The 22,742-nt window shown below is 38.0% G+C and overlaps 2 protein-coding genes across 12 annotated transcripts in view; both read left to right on the top strand.

Moving 5' to 3' along the window:
- LOC100678622 (dentin sialophosphoprotein) overlaps positions 1–12,539 on the top strand; it is an 860,138-nt gene extending 847,599 nt beyond the window's left edge. For 7 of the 11 annotated variants that reach the window (XM_032601285.1, XM_031933004.2, XM_031933107.2 and 4 more), the window contains one exon: positions 12,061–12,478. In XM_032601285.1, the coding sequence (XP_032457176.1) occupies positions 12,061–12,233 (173 nt within the window). In that variant the 3' untranslated portion in view covers positions 12,234–12,478. Of the gene's footprint in view, positions 1–12,060 lie in introns of all 11 variants that reach the window. The other 4 variants (XM_031933240.2, XM_032601286.1, XM_032601289.1 and 1 more) reach the window with 2 other exon arrangements.
- Positions 12,540–18,388: 5,849 nt separating this feature from the next.
- Positions 18,389–20,093, top strand: LOC116417825. Its single transcript, XM_031932948.1, has 2 exons — positions 18,389–19,764; positions 19,843–20,093. Exons 1-2 carry the CDS (start codon positions 19,373–19,375, stop codon positions 19,985–19,987), a joined length of 537 nt encoding a protein of 178 aa, XP_031788808.1. The 5' UTR covers positions 18,389–19,372; the 3' UTR covers positions 19,988–20,093.
- The last annotated feature ends 2,649 nt before the right edge of the window (positions 20,094–22,742 follow it).

The raw sequence follows: 22,742 nt of genomic DNA, 5'->3' as shown, positions 1-22,742 counted from the left end.
ACATTGAGATGATCAGGCTCTTCTTGTCCACTCGTTCCTCCTATCACGTAAGAGCTGTCATTGAGACCTGGCTAAGTGAGAAGATATCATCCATCTCTTCACTGGATGGTTACACTTTGCACAGACGGGACAGAAACAGGAACGGTGAAGGTGTGGCCCTCTACATTCATCTTTCATTGACGGATAGCGTTATCTCGTCATCTGACGGTGAATGGTCAGGCAAGCCAGGTAAGCCGGAGTATCTTTTTTGTGAAATCACAGCTAAGGGAGTATCGCCCATCTTCGTGGGGGTTGTGTTTCGCCCTCCTCATTCTCCCTTTATCCAGGGATCTAATTTCATTGAAGAACTAAAAACACTTATGCACAACTACTCCACGAAGGTCATCATGGGTAACTTTAATGCCGATCAGCTTTCTTCATCTGAAGACGCCAATTTCATCAGGGCCTTCATCTATGAGAACTCCCTCACTTCTGTGCCATATGGTGCAACCCATCACAGACAGGACTCTTACACGTACCTGATATATACTCTCACAGAAACTACAAAGGAATCTTTGCTGAGAAGCTAAGGGACTTCCTTAGCGCATGTGACTGGTCATCCTTCACCACGCCATCACTTGACGAATGCATTACCATTCTTAAAGCTCACATCACGAACGCCATAAATCATCTCGCCCCATTAAAGACTGTGAAACCTGGACGTAAACGTCACCTGTGGTTCACCGCGGCTCCCCGTGACTTTTTAACTGAAAGGAACAGACTCTATAAGCGCTTTCGCAGAAGTCGTTTACCTTGGGATCTATACTTTATAGAATTGCAAGGGACGACGCTCATAAACAGGTTGAGGAAGCTAGGCTGAATTACTACTATTCACGCTTGTCTACCTTGACCGACGTTGCAGAGATCTGGAAAGAGCTTGAAAATCTTGGTATTACTACCTCTAAATCTCCTTCACCTGCTCAGTTCTCTTCAGATGCTCTCAACAAACACTTTAGCACCATCTCAAACGACCCTCAAGCTCCATCTGTTGATGAGCATCTGCGAACCCTGGAGAGTCTGGACCTCCCTGAACACTTCATCTTCAGGGCTATCACGGAGTCGGATGTGTCGGCTGCAGTATCACACTTTAACACCCAGGCCAGGGGAAGCGATGGCATCCCACAGGTTGTAATCTCCAAAGCACTGCCAATACTGGCTCCTTTACTTTGTCAAATTTTTAACCTGTCTCTGAGCGAGGCACGCTTTCCTTCAGCTTGGAAATCATTGATCGTAAGAGCACTAAACAAAGTTAACTCTCCAACAGCTGTAACTGACTACCGTCCGATCTCTCTACTCTGTTTCCTGTCCAAGGCGCTAGAGTGGCTGGTGCACAATCAAATCTCTGAATATCTTGAAACAAGACTTTACCTTGACAATTTCAAAACTGGCTTTCGCACTGGCCACATCACGCAGTCTGGCTTAATTAAGCTGACTGATGATATCAGTTTTGGGATAGACAGGAAGAGGGTCACTCTGCTACTTCTATTTGATTTTAGCTCGGCGTTTGATACTGTGTGTCACGTCAAGCTACTCGGCTATCCTCTTTCGGCTTTTCCAAGCAGATAATCTGCTGGCTTGCATCTTACCTCACGGGAAGAGAACAGGCCGTCATTGGTGACAACAACGAGCTCTCAACTTTTCTACCATTAAACACCGGTGTTCCACAGGGGTCAGTTTTAGGCCCCTTGTTGTTCGCGTTGTACATCAATGATATTGGCTTTTGCCTAGATTCAGATGTGTCCCATCTAATCTACGCGGATGACCTGTACTTCATGGCCTGTTTTCTAAGAAAATGTTCAACACCTCCGTACCTATCTACCTATTAGCCTATTTTTATTTCCACGTCGCGCTCAGGCCTGTAAGGGATGAGGTGCCCCCCTGGACATCCCGTCCTTCAGGACGGAGACGCTGAGGAACTCATTTTTCATCAGTCTGGAATAGCCTACCATCTCACCTTCGCAACACACTATCCATATCACACTTTAAACAAACAGCTAAATCATACTTCTTTAAATTGGAAAACACGCAAACATGACACAAACATACACACCCATCCATCTCATTTCACCTCATTCCATTTACTCTTCACACTATCACTCCTTACACAACAATTTTTTTATCTTATCTGTATTTACTATATTTAAATATGTACAACATAATGTAGAACAATAAAAACATATAAATCTCTCTCTCTCTCTCTCTCTGGCTCCCGTGCGCGCTCTTCCGTGCGTTCTCTCTCTCTCTCTCTCTCTCCCTCTCTCTCTCTCTCTCTCTCTCTCTCTCTCTCTCTCTCTCTCTCTCTAATTTCAAAAAGTGAAGCGTAGGGGATGATCAGACAGCCAAGTCGGCGGCCCCGTGACTAGGCACGAGCGAGGACATTCGAGGTAGCCATCTTAGGGCGGCGTTTCTCAATATTAACTCTCTCAGAGCGCGTATTGAGACGCTCCGCTTGTTCCTGGCATCCCGCCTATCATTATCGGGATCGCGGAGTCGTGGCTGGGGCCAGTTGTCGATGACAGTCTCATTCTTCTGTCTTACAGACAAGCCCCTAGCTTTAGGTTTTCTCTGCTTCCAGGCTCTTTGAGCCCTTCGTTTAGCGTGAAAATTTTTCCTGAGTTACACAATTTCCTCTGTCTAACAGTACACCGGTTTCTTTTGGTGGCTGGTTAGGACCCTGGACATAGTCGTTTTGCAGAACTTAGGTATCAATTTAGTAGTTTTCTCTACTAATGTCTCTGCTCTTTCGCGTCCACCTAATTCGCGTGGGATCCTGTTGAATGGGATGTTCGCAATTTTAATTAAGTTCACAAGTGTTTCTCGGTTTATGCGTCAGGTGTTCCATCTTGGCTCCCGACTATAGTTACTCCTTGTCCTGTTTTCACGGTTTTTGTTGATGTTGAATTAAATATACTGGTAGTCGCTAGCTGTATATTCTTTCGTGATGTGCCAGTCCCGTATTTTGCAGATTGGTTGATTTTGCAATTATGTTGAAACGTCCAAAAAAATAAATGAAAACAAGGGTTGACTCTCTTACTGTTGTTATCCTTATATGTTTCATTAAAGCTTTATGTCGTCGACGATATAATGAATAATTATCAGCATTGATAGTAGTTTCTTCCCAAAATATCTTGGATAATGTTTTGTGCATTTTCCATTTATCATGGATCTATCGTCACAGGAAAAGATCTATGTATTATGTTTCTATTAACTGTATCGTATAAAACTGCATCAATTTCCGGATTTGGGATATCCACTGATATATATTTATCAGTATCATCTGAAGACAATAATTTTTGTCCACGTTTAAATGTTAACAATATATGGGTATGTGGTATTCCTTGTTTTTGAAACTCAACTACGTATACATTCGTAAGAGCTGCTCCAAAATATTTGTTGTTATCATATATGTGGGATTTAGAGTATGTGCGTGAAGTATGCGTGTGTATGTATGCATGTGCGAGCAAGCGTATCTGCATGTATATGATGTGTGCGAGTAAGTATGCTGGTATATGCGAGAGGGACGCGAAGCATGAGGTAGCGTGGCGTCGGGACGCGGTGTGGGTAAGCACGCGCGTGCGCGCTTTCTGCGAGGAGCAAAAGCCACTCAAGATGCGACGGGGTCCTGCGCGGCCAGCGCTAGAGCAGAAGAGAACAGAAGAAAGAGAGAGAGAGAGAGAGAGAGAGAGAGAGAGAGAGAGAGAGAGCGGACCTACCCTTGGGCTTTCAGGCCTAAGCCGTGTGCTAGAGAGAGATAGAGAGAGAGAGAGTGAGAGTAGGAGTATGCGGAGTGAAAGCGTAGGGGGGGGGGCTGCATCCCCCGCAGAGAGTCAGTCTTATGGGAGACCTGGCAGCGTGACGACGCAGCCCGTCCCATAGTGTGCAGTGTGCGAGGTTTAGATAATATTCAGACATTTGTATTCAGTTTAACAATAGTATTCTCCAATATATATATTTTCATTTTAAATATATCAGTGTTCAACTCTAGTTATTGACCCTATCCAGTGGCCAGGAAACCACCTATAAATTAATCGTTCTTTTTATTAAATGAAATACACGTGCACAGATATCAGGTCTACCAAATGCTTGTCGATTGGGCAGGAAATTATCTTTAATCTCTATGCAATTAGGATTACACGTCATAGTGATAGATTAATCTAGTTTACCTGTTTTACGTTCAATAGCCATAGAATCTTGGTAATTTTGCATCATATATTGTGGCTAACTTAAAAATGTTGATGGTAGTACAATCAGTTTACAAATCTGATAATTAGCGTTACTTGCCTTACTATTTAAATGATCAATTAGCTCTTGATTAGACTTTGCACGACATTTCTTTTGATTATCTTTACAATATTGAATTCTATCTTTTAATTTAACTTAATTATCCACTACCCACTGTTGGAATAATCTACGACCTGATATAAATACATTGAATTCATTCAGTCGAATACCGATTCAGCATTTGACATAGGCTCACCTCGTAACACGACGATTACTTTCTTGTCTTCTATTATTGAGTCGTTTTAAATTTGCGCTCTACCCTTCGGTTCTGTAAGGATAGAAGAATGGATATAACATAGGTTCAACCAATGGAATCATTAAGCTAATAGATCATAATGATTACGTGTTTTTATTACGGATGGTTAAGTAGGATTCCCGTATATGTATAAACATCAGTGGTTGTAAGAAAAACAGCAGCAACCTCATGGGCTCTTTGACAATTATATCTGTTTCTATCTTGTCCAGCTTTTAATTTAATAATTCTCTCTGAGTAATTTATAGAAGCTAATTTGTCTAATATTATATCATGAACGACATTGTTGTATTTTTTTAAGTGGCATTTGGAACTCGTGAGTTCATCGCCTCATCTACGCAAGCCTTCCACGCTGCCCTATCTTGTGTAACTCCATCCAAGATGCACCCCTCTGATCGACACCTACTCGTCCTATTTCTACTAGATCCCCTTGTACGTTGTCATCCCATCTGCGCCCAAGGTCTACCTAAAGGTCGCGTTACCATCGGCCTGCCCTTCATGACACGCGTTGTCGTACGATCGTCTCCCATTCTCGCTACGTGCCCTGCCTATCCCAATCTGCGTGATTTTATTATTCTGTTAATATTTGGTGATGCGTACAGATTGTGTAACTCATCATTGTGTAGTCTCCAACATTCCCCGGTTTCCTCATCTTTCTTCGGCCCGTATATTTTTCGCAAGACTTTATTTTCAAATACCTTATAATGGTTGTGTGCCTGCTTAGTAAGAGCCCACGTTTTGCACCCGTACAGAACTACCAGCAGTATTTTAGTCCTATATATTCTTATTTTAACGTTTTTAGATAACAGTCTCGACTCAAATAAATTACTCACGGCGTACAAGCAAGCATTACCCGTATGAAGTCTCTTATTTATTTCGACATTAATCTCGTTTCCATCACTTATAGTCGTACCCCGATACCTGAATTCGCTAACCTTTTCAAAAGTAAAATTCCCAACTCTGAGATCTCCCTCCCCTCTGCGGATGCCTAGTTTATCCACAATCATGTACTTTGTTTTTGATTCACTCACTTTTAACCCTGTATACTTAGCCGCTTTTATGAGGATTTCCGCGTTTATTGCTACCGTTTCCCTACAATCCTGCAGTATATTACGTTTGACAGAACTTTGTAGTACGTTGCTAAAAGTGAGATACCCCTATAGTTATTGCAGTCTGTCTTATCCCCCTTTTTAAAAATCGGTATAATGATAGATTCCTTCCAATTTTCGGGTATTGTTTCATTTTTCTAAATGGCACATACTAGTTTATAGATTTTAAAAGTAAGCTCGACGCCCCCATATTTGAGTAACTCAGCTGGTATCATTTCCCGCAGCTTTATTGTTTTTTAGTTTTTTAATCGCAGCCTCCACTTCTTGGTATCTCGGTTCCTCCACGTGGAGTTCAGCAGTGTGAATTTCGTCCCCGAATTCTTCGCTATTTTCGTGCACGTTTAATAATTTATCGAAATAATTTTTCCATATCGACAGTAATTCGCTGTCATTTGTTATGAGGTCCCCGTTTTCGTCCTTTATTAATTGCGCTCTACTCCTAAAATCCTTTCTGATAGCGTTAATTCATCTGTACATTTCGCGAGGGTTATTTTCCTTACTGTTAGTTTCTATTTCCTAATAAGATTCTTTTGATACTCTCGCTTCTTATTTCTGTAGATTGCGCCCGCCTCTTTACTTACGTTAGCATACTGTTCTACGGTCCTATCGCTTCTATTGTGTAAGCTATCTAATTTAGTCTTTATGCGCCTTTCAAACTAGATTTCGCACTCTTCGTCAAACCATGGTTTGCTCTTTTGCTTTTTCTTTTTAACCAATACTTTGTTTGCGGCCCCTTTTACCGTTTTTTCGATGCCCCCCCCCCCCCCCTAAGCTATTCGGTTCGTCATTCTCTTCCGGCGATGTGTTTGCTTCTTCAAGTGCCTGAAACCTGTTACTAATTTCTATCTGGTACCTTATTCGCTCTGTCCTATCTCGTAGCTTTTCAATATTGAAACTTTTTACCCTGTTTGTTCGCTTACTATTTTGATTCGCTACTAATCTACCTTTTAATTTGGCTACTACTAGGAAGTAGTCCTTACGTCGACAACGTTAGTATGACGTCTTTTTTCAATGAGAAAATGATCAATTTGGTTCTGTGTGGCCCCGTCCGGCGATGTCCACGTTGCTTTGTGTATGTCCTTGTGCTTAAAACACGTAGTTTCGATTATAAGATCTTTTGTCGCCGCGAAATTTATGACCCTAATACCGTTATCATTGCTGGTTTTGTGCAGGCTTTCCTTCTCTATAGTAGGCCTGAACATTTCCTCCCTATCTATTTTAGCATTAAAATCGCCTAATACTATTCTAGTGTCGTAAGACGCGAACTGGTCGATCAACTGCTCTAAAGTTTCGTAATAGAGATCCTTAGCTTCTTCTTCTTTGTTCTCCGTAGGACAGTGTACATTAATAAATACATATCTATATCTATCACCTTCGATGATGATGTACGAGAGCCTATCATTGACGGATTTGAATTGTTTAACCCGGTGTATCATGTATTTGCTTACGAGAAACCCGGTGCCTAGGGATCCACCTCTCCCGGCCCCATACAGGTATGTGAAGTTACCCGATGCTAGTACTCCGCCATCTGGCCACCACGATTCCTGTATTGCTTCCAAATCTAGATTGTACCTATCAGCTTCCTTTACGAGTTCTTTAAACGCGCCTGCTCTGTATAGACTGCGAACATTCCAAGTTCCGACCCTTAAGTCCCTTTTGGTTCGGATTTGATTTTTTTGAGCCATGATAGTATGTTAAACCCGCGCGCTTCGGATCCTGTTCCGATCGCAGGTGAGTCCACCGTTCTAGAGGTGATAACCCCCATACCTCTCTAGAACTAAGTATGAGAGCTTTCCGACTTTGACGAGGACAGTGTCAACTCGTCGTCAGACACACTACGGTTTCATTCTCGCATCCTAACGCCCCTCTGCAAGGCAGCGCGCCTTCGCTGGCATCGTTACCGCGTTAGACCAGGTGACGAATCATTCTACACATCCCCTTTCGGGGCAGTTGTCATCGCTCCCGCATCCTCCTCGGCAGCAGGATTTTTGCCCATTTTTGTAATGTGTGATGAAAGAGATAAATTGAGAGATAAGAAATAATGTGAAGTGTTTTTTTGTTGTGGTGCTTGCGTAGTGTTTCTAGATGAATGCGTTCGACAGTGTGGGCTCATCACACCCACGCCTGTTCCTATCGGCTGTCCGCGGCTGCTTATTCAATTTATTCGCAGCTAACCTCCTTCTCAGTGGCTGTTCCTCTATCCGCAACCTGAGGACACGCTGTGTAGTGGTGATAGGCACCCATCCGTCCGATCTGGACGACAACGTCCAAGATCCGCTTAGGGTAGCAGCATTATTTACACCAGAAATATCTAAGAAGGCTGCAAGTCTGATCTAATAAGCCAGATACATTAAGTTATCGCAAACGTGATTTTTTTTCACTTTTACCGTCTGTCTTACTTATCGTGTAAATGTAAGACACTTTTCAAGATTTAGGGAAATCGCTTTTTTGCACATCTATATAATATTAACTCCATTTATAAATCGACTAACAAATTGGAAAAAACTCTGTCACGCGGACAAGACGTATTCTCCGATTACAGCCGTTTGTGTGATCGCCACTTCCTTCAAAGAAATTAAATAGAAAACCGAGATCAACGGCACGAAGACTCTTTATACATCAAATTGATACGCTAAAATCTACGTCTCCGCTCTGTGACAAGTGGACAAGAAATCACGTTAACTGCTGGTGAGATTTGCTCTTGCCAGAAGCGATCTTTTGCGTGAATTACATTTTAGTATTGACCAAGAAAAGCGGAGCTTTTAATTTATAATAAATATTTATTTCCAACAACATCGTCGAAGACGACAGAGTATGAGTGTGGATGAATGTATATGTGTGTGACTAAATACTAAGAAGCGCTTGGCATGTAAATCGAACAGCCGAAATAAATTTCAAAGATTGTTTTCGTCGATTTTTCTCTCTGTCTTTTGAAACCCATACCACAGCCCCACAATAAAAAAAATTGTATGTCGCAAAAACTTGACCACCCCTATTATGATTTTGGAGAAAACAATAAGGTTAATTTATGTATTAAAATTTTCATGCGTTTATACATCTATATATACTTTCATCCTTGGCGCCGCCATATTGATCACGAGATCTCTCAATCGTTTAAACGTATCATTAGCAGACCGAATTTTCAAAACAAATATTGCAGTAAAAATTGTAACTCTTATACTTTTGTGTAAGATTTATCCTTAACTTTATTTTAGAAAAGCTTTTGAAAATCATGCCTGTTCCCTATTCGAGAACCTTATACAATTTACCAGTTAGTAGGTACTTAGAAACTGTTCTTGAAACAGGAATAGGCAGCAATGTTCGCGTTGCTGTCGCGTGACTTACTTAAGAATTTGACGATATTTCCAAAGTCAAGCGGCAAATTTCTTTGGTTATAAATAATTTCGCTGGCTCTAAATTCCTAACGTAATCTGTATTGCATTCGATTTTACCTTTTTTTTTTCTTTTCTTTTTTGGTGCTTCGTTTATCCTCTCATGTAGCGAAGGCGTCTTACTGAAGTTTTGATGTTGATGCAGAACTGTCGAAGAATGTGCCCTTTTCCCTCCAGCACGTATTTCGGGGGTTCGAAATAGACCTTGGGAAAGCACTGGTTTATTCGTTGCATTGATTTTTTTCATAGTTTCTTCTTTTCTGTTTCTTTGGTGAGATTGTTTTGCGCCGTGTTTTCCAGGTTTTTACAGTATTTGGTGAGATGGCCTTTTCTTTGCACTGGAAGCATACCATTTTTTCGATGAGAAATATATCTAGCCCTCGAGAGAAATTTTAAGTGAGCTTGATATTCTTTACACTTTTTCCGGCGTTATATACACTAGTTTTTTGAAGCTTAGGGGATGTCCTAGTTCCGGTCTGTGTATGTGAGCCTTGATAGCGGTAATTGGTGATACAGGTGTTATATTCATTTTTTCTTAACTCTTCGACTTTCACTGCTGAGGTTATACAAGGTACATTTAAAATGAGAAATCTTTTTGCTTTAGAATCTTGAGGTTTAATATTGAGACAGTGATTTTCGATGGCTTTTTTTTCTTTTCTGTATCTAGATTGTCTACGAGATTTAAACTGCTTAGATAAACACGAATACAGTTTTGTCAAATTTGAGGTACGTAATAAATATGCTTTGGGTTTACAACTTTTTGAAGTGCAACTGCATAATCTTCAACTAATAATCCATCAATAGTCTGCATAATCTTCAACTGATATCCATAAAAAATAAAGCGTCTATTGCAACAGCTTGCTCACGTGTGTATAATTCTTTTCTGTTGAACAATACTCCAAGATAAAACTTGTTGCTTCTCTTTATCTTCCATGATGATAGCTAATTAATGATCTCTGTGATATCCGGATGGGTTTTAATCTATCTGATTCGGTGTGGAAAGATTTTAGCTAGCGAACTCCGGGACCCAGCGACCAGAGCGTGTTTTTCGATCCGGGAATGCTTCCTCCAGATCTCGGGGTCGCGATGTTCCGGAGCAACTTCTTCGGGAGACTAGCTTGTCCAGAGAGATCTTGTCGGCTCGGAACGTCGAAGCCGAATGAGCTGTGAGCGAAGAGCTCTCACGGCTATAGCGACGCTCCCAAGCGACCTCTCCGGGAGGCTTAGCTCGACCAGAGAGTTTAGCTTAGCCGGACCTTGGAGAGAGTCCCCAAAGTTCTAGAGGACTGTTTGTATAGGAGTGGGTTACTGAAAAAAAGGAAGAACGCTTTATTTCATCTTAAAAGTAAAAATTATATTTATTCAGATAAAAATATGTACTGCTGAGCGAGGAGAGAAGGGGGGTGGGGGGATTCGTAGCCAGGGCTTACGCCGTCTAGCTCGACACTTCGCGTACGCGTTCGCGTCCGAGACTGCTGTCGCCAGACGATGTCCGTAGCCGGCGCTAAGAGCCATCCAGCTCAAGAGGCCGTGTCCAGGGCTGTTGCCACCAGACTTGGTCGGTTGCTCGCTCGGAAACCGAATGCGTGAGCGCTCTGATCGTCCCCCTTTTATGTGCTCGTCGGCTGAAAGCCTAATGGAGAGGGAACGATCAAGTACGCTCTCTGATTTGGTAGTTTTTAGTGGTGGGGGAAACCGAGCGCAAGTGGCTAAAAAAAGTGGGGTATCATCTGGTTTAAAATTATTAGAGGCTGAGTTACGTAGACTCTATTAAATTTAAACTCTATTTGGCGAATGAGGTTTTTCAAAAAATATTCCGGTTCTACATTCTAACTAAACTTGAAACACGTATAACTGAGGGCCCTCTGATTGTAAACACATCTTATACTCGCATTTTCCAGCGTAAGGCTGAGACGAATAATTAAAATGATATATATAGTTTAACAATCGCTAAATACAAAGATGTAAAAACAAATATAAGTCTGAGAGAGACACAAAAATCAGCGCAAATTGGACCGAGGCTCGGTAGCAACAAGCGAGTTTTTTTTCTCTTACTCCTCCTCGGTCTGCTGTTGGTATAGCAGTCCAACAGCGTCGTCTGCTATTCTAACCTAATATCTTGAGATAAATGAGCGCGCGAAATTACGAATGTATCATCAAAAAAAAAGGAAAAATTTTAATTGATTGAAAAATCAGTCTGAATAAAAAATCGAGTTATTATTTGAGCAAAATTAACAATAAAAACTCGAACAAGTACTTAAAGTTTTAAGTAACATATCACTGTTATAAAACAAGGAAACAAACAGACTTTATGTTAGATGTGAAATAAGTTTAAATTCTACATGCACATCTCTAGTTTTAATAAATGAAACAAGCTCAAAATTAGTAGAAAGTCTCCTATTACCACAATTAGGGCCCCAAAATATGAATATGTATGGAGCAATAGAAAACAAATTATAAATTAGTGGAGTTAGTTCAACCACCATAAGCAATAAACCTTTAAATAAGCAAAGTAAATAATTCCGTTACTATAAATGCAAATGTCAAATCTTTCTATCTTTTTCACCCCTTGCTCATGGAGCAGCAACATGGTATACGCTTCACTCCTAAAGCAAGAACTAAAAGCTCTTCAATCTAGCCGGTAGACGTGGCGTTCATGATTGCTACCTGCAGCCAAACGTTCCATGATCAAAAGCGTGTCAGACGCATAAAGTGTCTATTTCCTCCTGTCTTTAATGTTACACGTAAGTGACAACCCTTTAGAAATAGAACAATCCATTCACTTCACCACTAAATGCTAACATATAGATTGACTAGCAAATCCTCTGACGAACTAATCAAACTTAGTCTTCGAGAGCCTTCCCTTTACCCTAATTATGTTAAGTTTAAAAAAAACGAACGCGAATATTTAAGAATAATATTAATACTTCAAATATTTATATTTTAACTGATATTTTTTAATTTTCTCTTTTAATTCTTTTTTTAGATCAAAATTGCAATAAAGGAAACACCATATCATTACGCAAGAAAAATTCGGAAGAGTCAAAATCTCAACTAGAATTAGATAAGAAATCAGATGTGTTGTTAAGCTCATCCGTGAATTTACAAATATCTCTAGGACAATCTGCACTAGTGGATCAATCAAAAGACTCTACATGAAAAGGAGTTACTATCACAATACTATAACTATACAATACTTGTGATACAATACTATCACAGAAAGGGAATAAAGAACTTGGATATATTTTTCCAAGATTGATTGCTGAATACGAGATAATTGCCGGAGATTGCCTTATATGTTTTAGATATTTGATGTTTATGTTTTGTAAGCTCTGATATTATAGTATGATAATCTTTTATTATTATGTATATTACCGTAATAATTACGATTTCAAAAAAAAAAAGAAAAAAAACAGACAAATCAATAGAAATAAAAATAAACTGATATTATTTATTTTTATCTTATAATATTTGTTTTCATTTCATCAGTTCACATCAACCGTTGTAAATGGAACATAACTGATGTAATACTAAAGGATAGTGATATTTGTAAATGCCAGATACATAAATTATTAAATAAATAGTAATGCAGTTGATAAATTTTATGCAAACTGATTCGTGCATGTCTTCCGTGATAGCTTTTTAAGCTTCTAAGGGGGGTACTCGCCAACCATCACGTTCATTGTAGTATGCTACACCTTCAATTTTAGTATGCCCGTGATTTTTATAGTTTGCTTGCGTTGTCGTCGCATTCTCGAGCTGTCAAGCACTGCCGTTTGGTGGCACCATTGGTTGGGCGCATAGTTCTTGCATTTACCGATAGGCAATGAAAGAAACAGAACGGTATTTTATGTTTAAAACTGAATCTTGAAACTACTTAAAAAATCTCAATAGAACAGGAAATCACACAAAATCATCTCTTAAAAGTTTAAAACACTTATAAATACTTTTTTATGTATTCTCCATTGTTGCCACTTAAGAATATAGATAGGATTTTATTCTGAGCATCTTTGCGTGTTATATAGAATTCTATTCACTAAATTCTCGAATAACAATAACTAAGAATATAATAATAAAATTCATAAATCAATTTTTGGGAATAAGCGCACGTAAATCAAGGCTGCATATATTAGTCATCGTCACGTTCTACATCTCCACATGTGCGTTCAACTTTTGTTCTAAAAGCAAGCGCGAAGTGCATATACATGGACGACAATGGCCTGTGCACGCGCTTACGATAAAATTTCAAAAAATAAAATTATAAGGATGCGATCTTTTTCAAAGATTTTATTACTATTGCAATTACATTTTGTGATCTTTTTCAAAGATTTTATTGCTATTGCAATTACATTTTGTGATCTTTTTCAAAGATTTTATTGCTATTGCAATTACATTTTGTAATCATTTATTAATTTTTACTTGAAATTTAGAAAAATACGCAAAATATTTTGAATAATATCATTCAGATTTTTCAAAGTTAATAAACGTTTCAGAATTATAATTAATTTTCTTACTAGCAAAAAACGCTTCACTAGCGGTTAACATATGTTGGTTGTTATATTTTGTTGTGGAGTATGTTTGGAAAGAATAAAATACACGAAAATTATACTTGTTTGTATAAAATATGGTAATATAATTTTTCATCAACATAAAAAACTTGGTCAGCTAAGGTTGGAGACTTTAACTCAGAACGGAAACTGATCATCATGTGCTTGGGGTCCGATTTACTGGTATGAGTTTTCATAATATAAGCAAAGACAATAAGAAATAAGTAATTCTGGTTCTTTTTCAGAATTTTTCACGTCCATTTTATGCCTTGCAAAGTCGTATTTAAAACTAGTGCAGTCGGGATACAACGTTCTCGGAGTCGCTGCCGGGATACGACGTTTCCAAAGCCGCTGCTAGGATACGTTCTTATTCTATTCAGCCATCAATGTGAAAATTATATTTTTTTAACAGGGACAAAAAAGGCCCTTTTTCGTCGTGAAACACGAATGGAAAATCGAGTTTTTCTCGCAGCAGAAGGAAAAGACTTTTCCATGATCATCTCTCTTCGAGCGTTGATTCACAACTGATGTTCATGATATAAAACGAGCGTTTATATTTCGAGAGCTCAATGTTATATCTGACTCTGTTGAGTGAACATGGATTTTACCGAGCAGAACGTTAAACTCCCCGTGACAAATTTCGATTTTGGAAAAGCGAAGAGAAAAAAGCGTCATGGGGAATTACTACCAGATAGTATACGGGCAATTTTCTGCGGGCCATCGAACTGTGGAAAAAAAATAGTTTATTGGCTTTAATAATACATCCCAATGGTTTTAGGTTTGAAAATTCGTATGTATACTCTAAATCCTTGAATCAGCCAAAGTATCCATTTCTCAAAAATGTCCTGGATCCGATTAAAGAAGTATCATATCTTCCGTTCAGTGAGCATGAATCTGTAGTATCTCCAGATGAAGCCTTTCCAAATTTAATTATGATTTTTGATGATGTGGCACGCGAGAAGCAGGATAACGTCAGAGCATTCTTCTATATGGGGAGACATAAAAGTGTAGATAGTTTCTATCTATGTCAATCTTATGCTCATATAAGAAAACATCTGATTAAGGATAATGTCAATTTGTTAGTAATTTATCGACAAGATGATGTAAATCTTCAACATATCTATGAAGATCATGTGAACACCGATTTAACTTTTAATGAATTTCGGAATCTTTGTTCAGAATGTTGGAAGAATGATAGATATGGATTCATTGTTATTGATAGATAGATCGATGAATGAGGGTAGATACAGAAAAGGATTTGACTGTTTTGCAATAAAAAAGGAATTATGAGTCTCAAACTTGCAGTTCAGTTGGAGACATCACCACGTCAGCATGTCAGACTTCAAGAAAGAGAAGAATGTTTTTAGTGAGCTCTTGCGAGCTCGTGAGGATATTAAAAAAAATTCACTTTATTAAAACAGGAGAAAGATGATTTTGAAAAAGTCATCGGTGATACTCTAAAACCAGTCATCACACCACTTGAAAAACTTGTTGAGATGAAAAGTGAAAGCCCACTACAGCAACAATCTAATGACATTTTGTATAAAAACAGCAGTAAGAAAATGAAAAAAAAAATGAAAATCGATCGATAAAGTTTGTTCAACGATCAAAATAATAATAATAATAAATCAAGTTTATTGGATTATAATGTTTATGATTATGATGATGATGATGATGGTGATGATGCTTTTAACACAATAACCAATTCTACATTTAGATCTGCGAGTGGAAAAAATGAATCAGCTATAGACTTTTTATTATTGCTAGATAAAAGCCGTAGAACAATTGATAATATATACGGAGTGCGAAATTGGTTGATGAAGTGTATATGATTGGTGATTCAGAAATTGAATTTATTGATAAATATGTCAAAGTAGAAATGAAAGTTATCCTAAAAGTAGTTACTTATGGAAAAAACTTATGGAATTGCTATTTAAAAAATATTCGGATGATCTTTTTTTGAGTTCAACAGATCGTGAAAATTATCGCAAGATTCTACAAACTGAAATAAATTATATAGCTGCTAAAATTGCTGTAATTGGTAAAGTTATAGAAGAATATAAGCAGCAGGTTGAAAAACAGCAATTGGAAGTGAATGCAAAATTGCGTTATCTTTATAATACAACTCTTCGCAATTACTCTGGTATTAATTATATCATTGAAGAAGTGAATAAACAATTAAAAGTTCGTATAGACGAATTTCCAGATGGATTTGCATCTACTGTAAACGATGATGGAACGTCAAAGAGTAGCTGAAGAGCTGCACAAGCCAGCACGTCGGCAATACAAGAGAGGAAATATGACATACGTAGAATAGACGAGACTTGGCAAGCTGATCTTGTAGAAATGATACCATATTCTAAAGAGAACAAAGGTTTTCATTACTTACTCACTGTCATAGATATATTTTCAAAGTATGCATGGGCCATCCCAGTCAAGTCAAAGAGTGGTAATGATGTTACTGTAGCTATGAAGTCAATACTGAAAGAAGGTCGAGTACCGAAGAATCTACAAACTGACCGAGGAAAAGAATTTTATAATTCAATTTTTCAAAAACTTATGAAGAAGCACAATATACACTTATACTCTTCACATAGTAATCTTCATGCAAGCATATGCGAACGATTTAATAGAACGTTAAAAAATGCAATGTGGTTAGAATTCAGTAAACAAGGAAGCTATAAATGGTTGGGTATTTTACATAACTTGCTCAAAGCATACCTTTCGAGAAAACATCAGACAACAGGAATCGAGCCGAAAATGTTACACAGGCTAATGAGCGAGAAGTCAAGAGACGTTTTTCAAATGAAAAGTCACCAGTAAAAAAACCGAAATTCAAAGTAGGAGAGAAAGTACGAATAAGTAGGATAAAAAATGTTTTTGAAAAAGGTTACACGCCAAATTGGTCTACGGAAATTTTCACAATAACGCGAGTTGTAAAAACATCCAGTAACTCACCACCTCAAAGATTATTATGATAAACCCGTCTCTGGCGGCTTTTATGAAACGGAAATTCACAAAACTATGTATCAGGAAATTTATTTAGTAGAAAAAGTATTAAAGAAAAGTGGTAAACGTGTATATGTTAAATGGTTAGGATTCAGTAGCGATCACAATAGTTGGATAAATAAAAATGAGATTGTATGAATTACTTAAAGTTTAAATAAATAAGAAAGCGAATTTTATTATATTTTATTAATGTATTTATTCATGTTGATTACATACAAGTTTAAACAAAAAAATAGTATTTAACAATAATCAGTCTTATATTTCATTATTTTAGCATGTGCTGAACTTAAAAGAAGTTCCACCCTGATATGATATGAATAAATTAAGTTTATTTGCTGTGTTAGAGAGATTATTGAAAAGTTCTTGATCTTTTAAGATTGCTGATAAGATCTTCCCGGGCAGAAATATTTGAAAGCTGTCATCGATCTCAGCCACGAATTTGTGCCGAATCTCGTCTTTACTTCCTTGAGTGCAGTCACCATGGACTCACTATCTTTTTCCAAGTCCGTGACTTTCTTTTTAGGCAAGAACTCGCGCTCGGCAATCTTGTTGAGTACAGATAGATCCATTCTGAAAAGTGAAAATAAGAATGTATGTTAGTGAAAAAATGTCTTATAGGTGAGAATTGAGGGAGAACTAAGAAATGGAACTTACTTATTTTAGAGTTAGGTGAGTCTTTGTCTCTTTGCACGAGGTTAGTTGTTCGCTTCGATTTCTCGAATGTGCTCTTCATCGTGCTTCGTCCGTTCATATAGCCCGTTTCCCACCACGATTTCTGTCCCTTCCACAGCCTCTAGTAATGTATCACTTCTCTCTTCTTGTTCAGTTCCTAACCTGTCCAATGATGGATCCCACTCGTGCATAAACTCCTCTAAAACATCATATTCAATCCTGATTGATTCGCCCCCATCACCATAAAGTGTCATCCCCACCCGCGAAGCATTTTCATTGGTTGCTTCATGCCTTCACTCAATTTCTCCCTCCCTTACACTTACATTGCAGCTTGCGCCATCTGTTCTTCCATAATTCTGTAATGTCCCCAGGGCAATGTGTCTGTACTATGAGGCAATAAGAATCTTTTATCATTGTGTGGACTTATATCAATTTTTTTCTGTTTTTCAGTATGGACAATGTGTAATTTTGAACGAATATTACACTGCTCACGTTTTATAATAACAAGATCCTGAAGACATTTTCGATAATCTTGGAACGTGATTGATTTCTTCACAACACTAGATTTTATACCTTTGGCTTTTTTCACTGTCGCAGCTCCATTAATCAAAATACTGTACATTTTGCTTCTTAAGGGGTCAAGCCTGCGTTAAATCCTGCAAAAAAACAAAAAGATATTCTTCTTACCAAAAAATTTTAGATTTGATGTAATTTGAAAAAAAAAAATTCTATTGAAAATATATAAAATATACACCATATACACCAAAAATATCAATTAAACATTGCTAGCAACAAAATTTGTTGCTAGCAGTATTTGATTTATATTTTTTAGCAATGTCTCTCGATCGGTCCGAGGAGGCATGTTTAAGGTACATTTTAAGCCCGGATAGAGTAAAGAAGACGGTCCGGATCTTCAAAAAGCCGTGGCAAGTGACTGAAAACACTTATTTATATAGTGAAATGTCATGAATTTTGGTCAATGATTTTGCAAGGTATATACATGTTTTTTTTTTCGATAAAAATGGTGTATATTTTATATATTTTCAATAGAATTTTTTTTTCAAATTACATCAAATTAAAATTTTTTGGTAAGAAGAATATCTTTTTATTTTTTTGCAGGATTTAACCCAGACTTGACCCCTTAAACCAATGAATTCTGTCATAATCTTGCCACAGCATTCGTCTTTCATCAATCCAGGAACTTTTTTATTAACACATGGAATTCCAAACTGATTATTTTCGTCATAATCAGAAGTATCAAATTTATGTATATCTTCCTTCATTACTTGATACATATCTACATTCTCAACTTTATATATTAAACTCAACTCGCTTTTTCATATATGAATAATGAAAATCATATACCAATGTTTTTGACAAATCTAGAATTGAGAGACCAACGTATATTGGTTTTTTATTGTAATACATGTCCTCTTCAGCTGTATGGCAACCAAATTTTCATTGAAGATTGCACAACTGTGAAAATTTGGTAGAGCTATTCGTGCTTCTGCTCCGTACCTGCCTGGAAATTTATTTACTAATCACACATCTACACGTTTCCGCTCTCGTTCAATACACTTTCCATAGACTGCATTAATTAACAATTTGTAGAAGAGTTTTTACTGTTTTTTTTTTCACTAGAGTGTCACTAGTAATCTTGCACAAAAGTTGAGACTGCGAAAGATGAACTGTGCTCGTCTAAGAGAAATTCCTCTCTTTTAAAGCTGAAATCATCATAAGGACAGGTGGAATATCTCGCTGCTGAGGAGAGAGAAGAAAGATTTTCTCGGGAAGAGATGAATTTTCTTCCAATGAGGGCTACACATTTTTCCATCATCTAATCCTAGAAGATCATGAGACTAAGAGGAGGAAAATTTTCTAGAGAAGGGATGAATTTTTATCCTTTTGAACCGACCAAAAATCATCTTTTCAGCCCAACAAATGAGGGCTATGCATTTGTTTTGAGTATCCATTCTTGGAAGAGTGAAAGGCGGAGTTTCATATTATAAAACGAGAATGCTAGAACCTCGCGAGATAACTTCTTGCTAAACTGTCTACAAAGCTGGAAAGATGGAAAGAACACGCGACTACGATTTGTTGTTTACAAATACTATCCTGCAATGTGAAGAAGAAAACGCTTATATTTGCGACATTCAAGGATTTCAGAGAATCGCGGAAGATACTTTTATTTTCAAAGAAATAAGTTTCCTTAATTTAAGGAAAACTGCCTTACCGACCGCGTATCTTTTCAAACCTCCAATGGCCTGGGAGGAACTTACTGAAAAGGAAAAATGCATGACTCAATGGTTGGAAAAGAGTCATCATGGAATAGCATGGAACTCTGGCGATATTCCGTATCACCGTCTCCATCGAATTTTACAAATCTGCACGCAAGGAGTAGAGAAAATATTTATAAAAGAAGAGCAGAAAGCCCAATGGATAAAAAATATATTACCAAACATGTAAGTAAAGCAAACTTTTGAAACTATTTGTAACTTTTTAAACTTTTTTAATTAATTATTTTCTTACTTTATTTGCAGTTCCATTTCAAATGTTGAAGACTTTGGAAGTCCACCTCTTGAAAAAGTATTAAGTGAAAACCAGTACTCAATCATGCTCTCTGCATACGGAGGAAACCAATGTGCGCTATTCACAATGTCGTATCGATACGAGCTTGGCTGCTAAACTATTTAGAATCTACATATGGTATTGATGAAATAGATATCACTTCTAATAAAAATAATGAATGTTCATGTTTATATTGGAAATAAAGAAATATTTAAAAAACAAATTAATGTTTAATATTTTTATAAATTTAAAAAGTTAATCCTATGAATATATATATATATATATATATATATATATATATATATATATATATATATATATATATATATATATATATATATATATATATATATATATATATATATATATATATATATATATATATATATATATATATATATATGGTAGCGATGGAATAGATATTACTTATAAAAAAAATAATGTATGTGCATGATTATAATAGAAATAAAGAATCATTTAAAAAAATTCATGTTTAATAATTTTTTTTATGTTTTAAAAAAAGTTAATACAATGATTTACATAAGCAATTAATAATACTTTTTACAATAGTCGATTTTTTTTTATTTTTTCTGTTTTTTAAATTTTGTTATATGTATAAAATCAACAATAATTTCATCATCGATTATTCGCGGAACATTTCTTTGTTTTTGCTGTTGTTGTTGCTGCTGTTGTGTACTGCTTCTGCTGTGTTGTTGCTGCTGTTGTGTACTGCTTCTGCTGTGTTGTTGCGAACTGGGTTGCTGTGTGCCACTACTTCGTTTTTTCACACTCAATAGGCCACAGCTTGTTGGCAGTTTTTTACCGGTTTTTGCTTCCGCTGAAAAAAGAAACAAACGAATGATTAATATTTATAATCATTATAATAAAAAAATTGTTTATTATGAATTTAAAAATCAAAAACTCACCATTTAATTTCGATTTTTTGGAATCGGCTTGAGAGTCTTGATGCTCTTTGCCGAGTGGCACGACTGGCAACTTGATGAGGTGCCGCTGGAACTCGAGCTCGAAGTCGAACTGGAGCTGGAGCTAGAGCTAGAGGAAGAGCTCGATCGCAATCTCCTCGAATGACGGCTAGGCCGAGCACTACTATTTCTTCCGCTACTTCTTATGCTACTCTTCTTCGAATACATGTTTTTATTTTTGTCGAACTGTTTGCGATTGAACACGAAAACTGAACGGATGAACCGTAGCCTAAGATTGGGTATTTATTACGAAAACAGCAGCTTCCCATTCCACAGCATTTTTCTAAAGTCCAGTGATTGGTGCAAAAATCTTCTCTCCCAATTTTTCAATAAAACACCTCCTCACATCTCTTGAGAGTGAAAAGCCTTACGATTGGTGAAAAAATTTCCCTCACCAATTTTGAAAAGCTTGTGTCTACCTCCCTTTTTCGAATCTTGACTGTGAGAAGAGTTGACTGCAAGATTTTCCTCTTCTCGCAAGAAATAATCCTGGGGAAAATCTCACTCTGAATTCACTTAGCATGTCTAAAAAAATTAATGCATATCTGTGCGAGAGACATCTGTGCACACAGTCAGTAAAATATATTGAGCAGCCTTTGCGTTCACCTACAAATCAGCAGGTTTATCACAAACGAAAATCGTGCAGTGTTGTCTCTGGGAAAGTGCGAGGGATAGTACCTGCGCAATTTATACGCACAGTCGGTGGTCAATATTTTCTAGCTTAGCGTTTCTCAGTCAAAAAACAGCTGACACTAGAAGCTGTATACATCTGCGTGGGATAGTTTGTATACGTATCCGAGAATTATCTACACGAAGTCTGTATAGTAAGCATTTCTCGCATACATTGCGTAGAGGAAAACACCTGTGCGAGGGTCGTCGTCCATACCTGCGCGAGGATCGTATGGAAAGTGTGAGGGATAGTACCTGCGCAATTTGTCCGCGTAGTCGGGGGACTATCATATCTCAGTCGAAAGGAAAAAACAGCTGACGCTAGAAGCTCCATACATCAGCGTGAGATAGTTTGTATACGTATCCGAGAGTGATTCACACGCAGACTGTAGTATGCATAATGTCTCCAATACAATGTGTAAAGGCAAGGGAAAACACCTGTGCGAGGGTCACCGTCTCTACCTGCGCGAGGGAGGAGGAGCATGAACCCACCACAAAATTTTTTTCGGGATACGGAGAAGGGAAGATTGGGACTTATACATACTACTGTAACTGGCTCACTTTGAGAGTGGGGTGAATTCTCGATCGCTAGGATAGGGAAGGGAGGGATCGACAATCCCTCCATCTAAATTACACAGCTCGGATTCTGGCTCACATTGAGAGAAGAGGGGGTGAGCCAGAATCCGCATGAGCCAGTATGCCTATAGCCTATCTACTGTTGTTGGCGCAGTTTACGTGTGGGCCCTCCTCGCAGTAAACCAGGCACCAACTCTTTCGGCAGAGTAGGCATCCGATGAAAGTCGTAAGGTACGCTGCGGTTGCGGCGTGCTGTCGGTGGCGTACCTTGGACGTTGTTGTCGTCACCGTCGTTGTTGTCGCCTGCTGATGATGGTGAAGGCGACAGTGATCTCGGCGAATCCATATCCAGGATGTACGGGCAGGGCTGTACGTTGCACTTCCAGCAGCGAAAGAGAAGGCACCTCCAGCACTCCTGCCACACGTCGTGCTCCGAGCTGTTGGTGATGCACCCTCTGCACCTCACGTTGATCGGCACAAACTCTAGCGCCGGAGAAGCCTTTCCCTTGGCTTCTTGCTGTTTTTGCTGCAACAGCGCTGACATGTCCAGCATTATCTGCTGGTAGCGCTCGAGCAGGCCGTTCGGCTTCTCTATTGCACGTTTTTTATTATTTATTACGAGAGCCGAGGTTTTCGGCACCCTG

This window comes from Nasonia vitripennis (genome assembly GCF_009193385.2).
Source record: "Nasonia vitripennis strain AsymCx chromosome 1 unlocalized genomic scaffold, Nvit_psr_1.1 chr1_random0004, whole genome shotgun sequence".
Taxonomy (NCBI): Eukaryota; Metazoa; Arthropoda; class Insecta; order Hymenoptera; family Pteromalidae; genus Nasonia; species Nasonia vitripennis.
The sequence above is the reverse complement of the archived record's forward strand: the minus strand, read 5'-3'. Positions and strand labels throughout refer to the sequence as shown.

Excerpts from the sequence above, each read along its gene's own strand:
- LOC116417825 (XM_031932948.1), top strand. The coding sequence starts at position 19,373 with ATGGAAAGAACACGCGACTACGATTTGTTGTTTACAAATACTATCCTG. Across the intron at positions 19,765-19,842 it reads AAAAATATATTACCAAACAT|TTCCATTTCAAATGTTGAAG; the intron begins GTAAGTAAAGCA and ends CTTTATTTGCAG.